The sequence below is a fragment of the Varroa jacobsoni genome, unplaced genomic scaffold, assembly GCF_002532875.2.
Source record: "Varroa jacobsoni isolate VJ856 unplaced genomic scaffold, vjacob_1.0 scaffold_1047, whole genome shotgun sequence".
Taxonomy (NCBI): Eukaryota; Metazoa; Arthropoda; class Arachnida; order Mesostigmata; family Varroidae; genus Varroa; species Varroa jacobsoni.
The window spans coordinates 509837-522215 of record NW_019213949.1 but is presented as its reverse complement, the minus strand read 5'-3'; the positions used below and the strand labels follow the sequence as shown (position 1 = coordinate 522215).

Sequence of the window (12379 nt, the reverse complement as noted above, 5' to 3'; positions counted from 1 at the left end):
TATAGCCTAACCCTCTCCCCCCCCTCCATATTTGGCACACATTTATTGAAACTTAACATCACAAGTTTATCATTCTCATAAACATCTATCTATAGCTATTTTAGCAGAAAAGGCGCCGCCCGTCGTTTTTTATTGGCTTCAGGTATTTCACTGTTATTTCTCCACGAGCATGCTTTTCATATGAATAGTTGCAAAAGGAAAAGCTGGGCCTGACCATTTAACTCAATCACATTTTGTACAGCAAATCCTTTATCATTGTACCTAGCATCAGGTCTATGTCCGCCTAAAGCGTACCGTAAGATTAGTATTGAAAATTCGGATTCGATAGGACTATTCTTATGTATATATGAAATCAGTCTTCTACATCGGCTCGTTGTTCTTCAACATTATATCCTTCTGGAAGCTCAGTATATGTTATCAGCAGGGTCGAACGAATTCTGAAGTTTTTGTCTGTCTGCCCTTTGGAACTCCGAGCGCAGTTAGGAACGCAACTTGAATAAGCGCTGAGATTTTAAAGGCATAAGTAGCGCAATCATACATAGTAGATAAATGCGTTAGCGTTGCTTCATCAATGGACCTTTCAGTAAAATCAGCTAATACATATATTCCATATTAAGATTAAATGACTAATTAATAATATACTTATTTTCATTAGAAGTAAGGTTGTCGAACCACTTCTGACGACACAATATTATACAATCCCTCATATGTAGAAATAACACTATATTGACTATGGAATAACCTGCATGTATAAGAACGAACACGTGGATGCTTTCTCGAGTCCCACGAGTAACATTGTAGGTCGATCTGTCATTGTTACCATAACAAAGCCATATAGCCCTTCACAGTGCGCAAGCGGTTTGAAGATAAATGATGAAGAACGTTTATCGTCTACCTATAAAGGCATCAAAGGCATCACTCTGACTATGGCCATGGTAGTTCTCCTGGAAAAATAGTCTAAAGCTAACGATGAAATAGATGTAGATTTTCAATAGACAAATTCAGCTAATTGCTTTTCATCGGCTCCTAGCTGCTGGAGTTTTCTATTGATGGCATCGCTATGTCTATGGCACATGATTCGAGACAAACGCTTTTGCGCTGTTTTCTGGGCCTATTTCGGAATGGGGTTATCGTAGCCAGATGATTTTCTTTCAGCCTTAAGAGCTAGAAATTAAAATTTAGGAATCGGCCATAAAAACCATAGAGCATTAGATCGGCGATACTACAGAGGACCGACAATTATAGACTGATAGAATTCTCGCGATGTACGCTAGTTTCGTCGCTTCGTGGGTAAGCATCGAATAGAGCGCGCCATTGATCTTCTTCCTCGCATAAAATGAAGCGTAAGATAACCTTCGTTGGTATCTCGTAAAATCTACGGCACTTGACATTCGACGCCCGTTTACGAGCTCATTTTGACGTGAATGAGTGTGTTTCAGCGTTCTTTTAATAACTCATCGGGGTTAGAGCAAATATTACGGCATCTTGAAGATGGCGAACCATTCAAGCGGTGGGCATATGCGAGGACAGAGCCAACTTAATAATTACAGATACATAAACCTTGCATGAGTCCGACAGAACATTAAAATATTGTGTAAGGATACGGGCACTTTCCATCTAGCGCTTACTCAAAGCTGAACCCGAAAGGGGTTTAACTAGAAAAGTATTCACACACTACCGGAATCCAGTAAATGACATTATTGTGTAATCTCGAGTCTTCCTAATGAGTCATTGTCTATCAATTTAAAAATACACTATTACGCTAATTTAACTTACAAACAAGAAGAAAAACGAAAAATCTATAAAAATATCACTGATTTTTTTTATAAATAGCGAACACCTCTAACGGCTAACTCGAGCCTTCTTGAGGTCGGCCGCCGTTCTTAGTACCGTTGCTCATGTGGTCAAGATTATTCGAATAACCTGATTTTACATTCCTCGACCCTATATCACCTATCATTAACTCAATATATTGTTGAATCTACAATAATGCTCTATAATAATTATAAACTCGCCAAAAAAAAACTCAAAACGTTTATTAGGCTCTTAATGACGACTATATTCGGTCACTTGTTATAGTATACATTTATTTAATATAATTTTAATTTTCTAATTAAAATAGTAAGGATTCTTTTGCTGCCTTTCATTTGCTAGGGCTAAATGCAAAGATTACTATGCAAAATAATTATTTTACTTATAGGTTCGATACCTGTTTAATTGTTTAATACGTATTTACAAAAATTATTGTCATACAAAGAAGTGTTCAATCATAAATTCATAAATTTTAAAGCAAAAGGTAATCAGTTAAAAGAAAGAACCTTTTTAATAAGCGATCACTATTCACTATATTTTTCGCTAAACATTGAACCGACAAGAGTATTTATTTAAAATAGATAAGAAAATTTATAAATATGGCCTTTAGGACAAAAATAATCCAGTACAGACCAAGGTGGTGCCGATTCCAGGATAAACTACACCCTATACAAAGGCCAAGCTCTCGCACAGACAGATATGATAAATTGGTTGCCGTTGCATTTGCATTCAGCTTTTTTTGCTTAGAAATGAGTAGTCGTTTCGAACAGAGCAGTACACCGAAAAAAAAAAGTAGATAGCCCTAATTCGAAACTTTAAATTCTTCGCTTGTTTGCCAAGCGGTCAAAAATATAGTCATCTCATTACGTGGCACGGTGATTTATCTTCGGCACGCGGCCACAAGTTTCTAAACTTGTCATCGATCATTTCAAACTTGTTGCAAGCAACACTTTCGAACTGTATCACCGATTTTACGTAAACATTTTTGTCGGCTGATTTTTTTCACAAAACTGTGCTGTGAAAACAATGGCTACTCTGAAAGGTACGCTTTCTTTTTCCAGAATGTGCTTGCCCTGATCTCTGTCACAGCTACTGGCACCGGCAGGTTCACGAGCTGAGAAGTTACCCGAAAGCCTATACTTAATGTAGTCGTTTTACATTTTGAACAAGTATAGATGTCCCATTTTGACTTACCTTGTATATTCATATGACATAGAACTGTTCACATGGGGTACAGGCCTAACATATGCTTACCTATCTAGACAGTCTAGTAAAATGCCAAACTTAATACAAATACTAAATCAGGTTACATTTCTGTGAATCAGGCCACATCACCTGTATGGAGTCATGCGGTGAACTTCAGGCTGTCGTCATGCGAGACGCAGCCAACGTTGATTCAACAGTATGTGTCGACTACAAAACGGAGGACGGCACCGCGTGTGCAGGAACCGATTATGAACATGTGGAGGGCACGCTTATCTTCCGGCCCGGTGAGCGCGAAAAGATCATTTCCATAACGATCATCGACGATGAGGTCTTCGAGGAGGATGAGCATTTTTACATCAGGTAGGCCATCTATTGATACGCGAACAAGGACGTCGCAGTTTACAAACGGGCCCTTATGATGTATAAAGGTTGAAGGATCATTTAAAAATTACATCAAGAGTAAAGCGTTTTGGTTGTTCAAATACAGATAATGTTATATTTATTTCGAAATGAATCAGCTTGTTGACAATCTTCATGATGGTTTTCGAGGACAACGTTTGATGATCGTGAGGAATTTTTCAGTGTTTGCGTATAATAGTTTCACGCGGGCTGGTTACATTACGATATAGTTTTTGTATGGTCAATATATCTTAGGCGGATTTCAACAGTTGGATCCGAGGTACCTTCACGTAGACCGGTCAAGAATAGCTGAATCAATGCTTGTATAATTACCGGCCATAGTGATTCAGTTGATATCGTCGTTTTCACAAGGGATCAGATTGGGAACAATGTTGATGCCGTAAAGTAGATTGATTCGACTGATATGATAGATATCGCATGAATACTAAATTTACTAAGAAACCCGCTACACCTGTGGTGATCTTTTTTTTATCATACACCGCTCACTCTACGGAACTCTCTGGATTGAAAGCTTTAGCTGACGAGAAATTTGCTCTTTTGTTTACTTTATCCGCTGTTGCTCTGGTCAAGCTACTTGGTTTTTTTGCAGTCAACGAATATTTACAATATCCTGTGTCCACATTTACCGTTAGTTCCGTCCAACCTGGGGTATCGTTCGCCGTAGAATTGGCAACGGGTCTTTTTCAGGGATTATGAATTGGTTCGGCCTGTCGCTTCTTATCAAAACAACGCTTCTATCTATTTATCTATCGTAGGACTGCGTAATAGACGCACACAGTATGGGCCGAATTCCTACTTTCAGTGGCGTGTACTCGAAATGATCCTATTTAGCCCAAATTCTCTCAAGAACTAGCTGAGCACCTGGTCGTTCCTCTCTTCTATAGTTGACATCGACCCATTTTTTAAAATTAGGCTTCGAACGCTCAATATCTTGGCCACCGCTATCTTGATTAGTAGTATCTAGCAGCCATCATACTTTAGCCGTCTGCCTTGAATATAACTGTCAAATCGGACTCTTTCTACTTTAGGACGACTGTTGCAAAGATAAACGAACACGTATACAAAGTCTTTGGGGCTTTGTGTTTTCAAAGGATCTACAATTCGTTACGTGCAGCACGTACGTGCATACGTGCAGGAACACAAAGAAACGTCGACTCGAAAACAACAAATGAAAGAAGTCCACGCTGCGGGCTCATCCAGTCACCCAAAAAGCTGACTAACCGTGGAAATTTAAACTACTAAAATTTCGTATCCAGAATCTATTCCGAGACGGCATAGTTGTGTTCAAAGTTTCTCACGTTTCCTAGGAGGAGTCAGGGGGAAAATATTAAAAAAAATGACTGTGGAAGGCTGCGGGATTTCTCGCTTGAAGTATTCCTACTCGAGAACATGACACAGCTGTAAATGGGACTAAAGAATAGGACGTTCTGAAATTTTGACGGGTTTATCTAATGTATAGTATGAAAGGCCAATTTTGTCAGCGAAAAGAATGTGCGTTAGAACACGTCTCAGAATTTTTAAGTTTCTGAAAAACAGCTTAACAACGCTAACTAAATTAAGAATTTAGTTGTACAAATTAACATAAATATACACCAACACGTCTATTATAGCGAAGCGTGTCAAAGTCAAAGGCAATTCTATATGTGTCCGGCCAAATTAAAAAGGTCACTAGCCGCAACATTCAAAAAGGGAGACTGCTGCTTCAGGCCCATAATACGACTTTATCGAAATGAGTTGTCTAATCAAGAAGGTGCTCTGGACCGGATAGAAAACCAGTCCCGATACTCGCACTCTTAGCACCCGTTTTTGCTTCGATTTGTTTGAACAACGTGAAACTAACAGCTGCAGCTATATAAAAAAGTTTTAAGACGAGCCTGGTGATTACCACGTTTGTGTGCATATATTTTACTAGTCTCCAGGTTTTTTTCTTCGTAAAAACTAAAGGGGCATCAGTATAGTCATAGCACTGCCTCAATTTCGTGGCACGTTTTTATCACTGGAGTAGGCTATGTTCATTGAACTCACAGATATGACTTATTTAGTAAGTTTCTCTAGTTATTTACATATACTCTATATTGGCCGCCAATGTTGTCCCTATGACGACAAACGGCTAAATAAGTGGACGACTTATGTTCCGACAAAACTTGCGAAACACACATGACAATTCGAACATGCTGCCTACCATCAACGTGTGACTCGTTACTCATTTCAGCCTTTGCAAATTATAAAGTCCTATTTCCTTGTCCACAAAAGGACTGCTTCCACTGTGCATGTACGCGATTTTGCGTTTCTCACTCTTCTCGTGTGCAACAAAAGCATTATCCTCCATAGGCTTTCTTTCCTTTATAGTCCAATTTCGGCTTTGTACCTTTCGAATTTTTCCAATTTTTTTTCGCTCCGGAATGTGTTCGGTCATAAAAACGGATCCGGAATTTCTCAAGGGGCATTCATACGTATGTCCATCTCAGATTCGTGTTTGCTTTGCGGTGAAGCCGCTGGCGAAAGAGCCCTCTACTTTATTTTCAGACCGCTTCGTTATCAGAGCTTCTATTCTGGTTTGATGTTCAGTATCCATGATTGGATTACCGCTATCGTCCGCAACGAGTTGTGACCATTTACGACCGCTTTGCCTGTTGAACGTAGGCCTACTTTTGCTAGACTTCTTGGGAACATGCTGTCGAGCTGCTTCTTGGGTATTGGTTGGTGGTTGCTGCCTTATCTTCTATTTAAATCGTTCTTCCCACCCTCTTCGTTTGGCTTTAGTCGGTTGTTTTCCAGGTTGTAGCAATGCGGTACTAAAACAACACTTCCCAGACCATTTCAGCGGACCTTGGTCTGTTCTTTCCCAACCGAAGATCTGTCTCTTTTCTAATCATGTTTTGGTTTCTCTGAGTCTTCTCCTCTATGCCCGCCTCTAGCACAGGCTGCATTCGGCTGCTTTCTCTGATGTGAAGCATTGCTTTTTCTAGTCCGTACTCCTTGCTGGGGCGCTGGCTCTTTTCCCGCAGGCCATCGATTCGTAAACATTTTTGAAGCCTTGAACTAAACCACACGGCAAAAACCAGTAGCCACGTGGAATGAGCGGCAGCTCAGACGTGTCAGAGACGTATTGCTACCGCTGCCATTACATTATCCATAGCCGCGTGGTCGGCTGTGGTCTCGTGGGGAACATCCTTCCATTCCGCAACTGTGAAAAGTAGAAGAGCGTACCTACCCAGGCAACTCTTGTCGTATTTTTTGTGCCAGCTATCGTTCGCTGCCTGGTCCTTCTCTGCACAAATGCTTCTTTTTTTTTCTCTCGTTCTTTCTCTAAGCTTACGTGTTTTTTATTCCGACATTTTTCCAAAAGGACCAACCTCGTAAATAGAGCGCTGTACAGTAGTAATGGCAACAGCACTAAAGTCAGCCAGCCAGCCGTCAACTTCTACGGTCTACTCGTTTTAGCACTTATGGCAGAAGTGGCCGCACTGCCACGCAGTGTTGGCTATTCTTACCGTCTGACTATCATCAACTGTGGCTAGATACGATTAAGCTGCATATTGCCGATAGGATGGCGCTCATTACAGGGTAGTGGCGTTGCTATGCAGCCATGACGGAATGTTCCACGTTACGCCGGCTTCGACGGATGGAAAGTGACTAACATACTCTACCCTAGGACAGTACCAGACTCACTGACATTTATTATTGACTATGGCCGCAAGCTGCGATAGCTGCGGCGGGATAGGAGAAGTGACCGCGTGGGAACGGAATACCGCTTGCAAGCTGGACATCTGAATGGGTATGTGACCGAATTCAATTGTGGTTTATCGTATCAAAGCGTATCCCTCTTTGGTAGATTCCCTTCGCACTGCATAGCGGGTGTCCTCGACTTTTCGTCTTTTCGGTAAATTCACTAGGGGTCTTTTGGCACGTCGACCCGCTAAACTCCATAAAGGGCATCTTGCTGTAGCGTATTACAATGTGGATGAAAAAAGCAGGCGGAAAGCGGTCGTAACCGCTACCGCACTGGCGTCGCCATTCAGACATACAACGACGGGGCAAAAACGGATCCTTAAAACAACATCATAGTTGTTGAGCTATTGTTCAGTCTGCCTTTTCATACTCAATTTGAGCTGTTGCGTCAAAAATGTTAGAAAATCAACAGCTGAAAATAGACAGAAGGCTTGTTAGGTAAAATTTTACATGCACTGCATATAAGATAAAACATGTACAAAAATAAGCAGAATTAAACAAAAGAAGATTGTTAATAACAAATGAACTTATCTGCATCGTTGAACGATTCCCGTACCGACATGGCTAATGGATGTTTTTTTCATTATTAATCTTTATTTGTTTTATTTTCGATCACGTCTAGCTTGCAAAGGTAATAGTGGGCCAGTGTTACACATAATACGTTGTTCCGTGCTTATTACACAAACAGGCGGTGTGGTGTGTACATATATGCGCTCAATGAAGACTTTCTTTAGCACTCTCATAGACAGTTATATGCCTTAAAGTTATCATAATAATAATTACCATTATTATGGGTCTAAGTATTAAATGTATTGGTTTACACTTCCACAGGTAGCTTTCCTGAAGATAGCCATACTAACAATAACTCTCTTACAACCTTCATGTCGTACGCTTATGGCATCTACTGTACCCACTGGGGCGCGTAGTATCACCCCCGTGACCCGCGGTGCTTCTACGGTTTGAATTCCTCGGACGAGTCGACAGGTGGAACCTTGATCTGAATTAGCTCGCTTAAGTACCGTATTGAAAGTTTTTTTGCTGTTCATCAATTAAATCTTTCAGTAATATCTCGTCATAGCAACAACAGTGACAATGACGACGTTACAAGCTGACAATATACATATAACATCTTTGATGCTCGTCGTCGAGTGATGTTTTTATGGGCAAGATTTACAGCTTTCGTATTCTATACGCAACGACTGACTTGAAGCAGCGGGTCCCAAACACGGTAAATCCGTGTTTGGTCGGAATTTTAGCAATATACTGATAACTAAGTGACAAAACTTTTGTTCCTTAGAATGGAAAACAAGCATGCGCTAATATATTGATGGGTGAAGATCATAAAACTGAAAATTATCTCCTTATAAAAATCTATCGCTAGCATTTAGTCGTAAGTTCATAAGTTATAAACAACTTTGCTGAAGTGCCACATGATTTACGATATTCAATTTATAAGTAAATAGCTCATGGTCTCGCCGGTAATTTCCGGTTTGAGATAAAAGAGTCGGTAGACGTTTTAGCTTTCTAGCTAAGTTACCTTTTTAAGTCACCTACCTTTGGAATTGATAATGAGAGACTTGAATCTAATTTTCATTCTTTCTATAGACCACTGTATTCATCACTACTACCTGTTCTACAACTTTTTAGATTATTTTTGCAACAGAATCATCATTTGGCTCTTTGTCAGAGTCGCTGTTATAACTGGAAGTTTTTAAGATAACCAGTGTTTTCCTATCATTAACGCGTTTTGTTTTTCTTTTGTCTTGAATTTAAGATAAAGCTAAACTTCCTGATTAACTTGTTTACAGATCAGATGGGTGCAGCGAAATTTCTCTATCCTTTACATGTGTAATGCCCATTATAATAATAATATAAAAATGATCATCTCTCTCCCTTTCTGCTTTTGCACAGATTATCAAATCCGCGCTACAGCCAGGACCCGCATGAAGATGATTGGCCTGTGGTTCTAGAAACTCCATCCATATGCACGGTTATGATTCTGGATGATGACCACTGCGGATACTTCACCCTAGCTGAGACCGACGTCTCAATCAGTGAAGCTATCGGCGAATACAAAATGATAGTTAATCGAAACTCAGGGGCTCGCGGTCGTGTTCTGCTGCCTTACAAGACGGTCGCTGACACGGCCAAACCTGGCACGCAGTATGAGCATACTGAAGGAACGCTCATCTTTGAGGACAATGAAATCACGTAAGTTTCATTTCCTTTTTTTTTTGCTACCTCATTTCACGCACGCTAACAGTTCAACGGCAACCGAATACGGTTAGGTGGAATTAGTGAGGTTACTATCAGGTCTAATAAAAGAAACGAATTCATCATAGAAAAACGAATTTCTAACAACTATACACATAATACGGTTGATGCTCCGATGTTTATTGTAGCGCGTCATAACACGCGCGCAAGCAAAAAAAAAAAAAAAAGGCAAAATGATTTATTACTAATACATGCCCGTCGAAGAGATGATACACCGATAATTCTTATAGAGCTCGAAACGCAAGTTTGGGATGACTTAAAATCGGATCACTGTTATAATCTGAGTGATTGTTTTAAAATTAGCAGGTGAATCTTAGTGCCTAACATTTCCGAATGTTAAAGAGAGAAAAAAAAAAGAAAGGCCTGCAGCGTATTATCCTTATATTCAGTATTACTCTTCTAACAATGCAGCAAAGTGTCATCCAGGGAAAAACATGGAATCTTAGCCACAGTACCTTTTGTGTATGGCCCCTATGAATGCCTATGACTAGTGCTGACCGATCTGAACAAAGTTATCTAGAATACCAGGCTGTCCTCATAATTCCATTAACGGTCCGAATACAGCAAGACCGATCTTGGCATACGAAGAACAGACGACAAAGCGTTGACCGTGACAAGACATCATGCAGATAGATACACAATACACTAATAGACTCGAGGTTTTCGATGACTCGCAATATAATGTCTTCTTTGCAGGAAAACCATCACAGTTGCAATTATCGATGAGGAACGCTACGAAAAGAACCTTTGTTTCAGTCTACAGCTAGGAGAACCCAAGACCGAACAACGTAAGTTACCGACCCAGCCTCGAGTTATATGCACCATTGCAAACGTTAGCTAGCGATGTGCTAGCAAATCGTATTGACACAATCGTTCACGTTTCAGCTCACAACGATGTCGGTATATCTTTTTATTAGGCAGGCAAACAAAAAAGATTAAATATTTCCAAAGTAACCAGCAGCGAATAATAAAGGGCTCACAATTTTTAGAAGATCCGCAATGCTCGACGATAGAACCCATGAGATGCTACCACCATAGGTATTAACTACGTTCGTATATAATCATTGTGTCATTGGTCACAGTCACTTTTTATATTGGCGGTCGCTGGCTAAGGGGTACCTAAATATTCGCTTAAATCTGTACGCCACAGGTGCAAATGCTTTTGGAACTCAAAAAAAATGCCTTAGGCTAGACTCCTTATAGTTATGAGACAGCGTTTACCCAACGGGTATCATACGCAACAAATCTTTCTCTACCGTACAGTCTTTTATTTAGGGCTATTTACAGTACGTTCTCCTCTTTCTCTTGTTAATTAATTTGACCGCGCTCGACGCTGCTAAAAAACGTCTAGCCTAGACTAGGGGTCGTGTATGTAAAGGCGTCACCCTACGGCGCACGCTATAGCCCATACGTTCAGCTTTTTGTCTCAACTTTCGTTAGACTCCATTGTAGTCTCAACACTTCCTTGTATATGCTTGTGCTAGTGCATCTTATCAGGTACCAGGCTTTACGTAGTAGTTTCTGCTACAGACAAGGAGTGGCGATCCATTTTGTCAAACAATGCCACAATGAACAAAGAGCGAGTTTCGATTTCCCTTAGCGTTAACTGAAGAGCGAGATATCGATATATGAATGGCCTTAAAATGTCGACGATTACGATTTCCGACTTAGAGTTACGTACAGCTGCAATAAGTTAAGCAGGATTAATGCGATAAGTTAAGCAAGGCAGCGTCTACTTGATGCTCTTGTAACTTGGACAAGCGGTGCCTGTATCGTATACGCTTGCTGGCGTCACCAGCTGCTTTCGTACGGTCATGTCTTTGCCCTACTGCCGTTTGCCTTTAAAACTCTCCTAGAGTGACTTGTGAACAGGAACAAGAGCCCTTGTACGCGTTGAGCGAGCCTTTTCGCAAACACTTTCGTTCCATTTTCGAGTCTCGTTTGTTACTACTTTCAAATACACATTTGTTTTTACATATGTGATTTTTTTACGTCTTGTGGTAGCTTCTAAAAGACAGGAACTTAGACTTGTTATGGTTAGCGGTTGTGTCCTAGAGCGTTTCTATAGAGAAATATTCCTTCTGGTACATATTCATAAAATGCATTTATTATAATCGGGACCTGCAATGTATAAATTTCAACTTCTGTTATGGCGTTATATTATAGTATTATTTTGTCTCTGTTTTGTATTGGCTTTTCCTCGCCGTTGTTCCGTCGCAGAAATTCTGGAGAAGTCGGAAGAAAAAAGTGCTGAACAGGAGCTATCCAAAGAGGAACAGATAGCACTACAAGGACTGCCTAAGCTTGGGGAGGCTATCAACTGCGTAATACACATTCGTGAAAGCAAGGAGTTTAAGGTATGTTCTACTCGTCAATCATAGTAAAGTTCCGACCTTATGAATCCATATCTGCTGTTTTTTATGCCCTTCAGAATAAATGTGCGTAACTTATAAATCGCAATAGCGGTAGTAGTTCATAGCAGAAGCAATAGTTCGTAAATCTTGAAGCATCGTTCCTCTAGGCTCTCTTTTGAAAAAAATTAGATCCATTTTTATATACCCATATTCGTATACATATATGGGTGATTTTGTGTATGTGATTGCTGCTACGGTAACAATTCAAATCACAATCATAAATAAAATTGAAAAGCAGTGCTATGAATTGACGTTAATTTGCTTCTCGTGGGCAGAGATGGTACTTTTGTGGTACATATTTTGTGGTACATATTGTGTTGTACGCAATAAGGTCACAGTCGTCACGAAACACGGTACATAAATTCGCGAATAGTTCTGTTAGGTTTTACCTGGTGATTAACTAAAGCTATTTCATAGAAAAAAATCGCCAGCTTTCAAAACATTCCGTCTAATGTACGTTCTTAGTTATTTTCTCGCATTGCATATTAAGCTTAAGATAAAGAGCTGCGACACGACTCACG

The 12379-nt window shown here is 40.1% G+C and overlaps 1 protein-coding gene across 5 annotated transcripts in view; it reads left to right on the top strand.

The window, feature by feature from the left end:
• Nucleotides 1-12379, top strand: part of Calx (sodium/calcium exchanger 3) — an 86367-nt gene that overhangs the window by 61290 nt on the left and 12698 nt on the right. For all 5 annotated transcript variants that reach the window (XM_022843180.2, XM_022843177.2, XM_086970774.1 and 2 more), the window contains 4 exons: nt 3138-3378; nt 9082-9381; nt 10141-10232; nt 11665-11801. In XM_022843180.2, coding sequence (XP_022698915.1) covers nt 3138-3378; nt 9082-9381; nt 10141-10232; nt 11665-11801 — 770 coding nt within the window. The remainder of the gene's footprint in view (nt 1-3137; nt 3379-9081; nt 9382-10140; nt 10233-11664; nt 11802-12379) is intronic.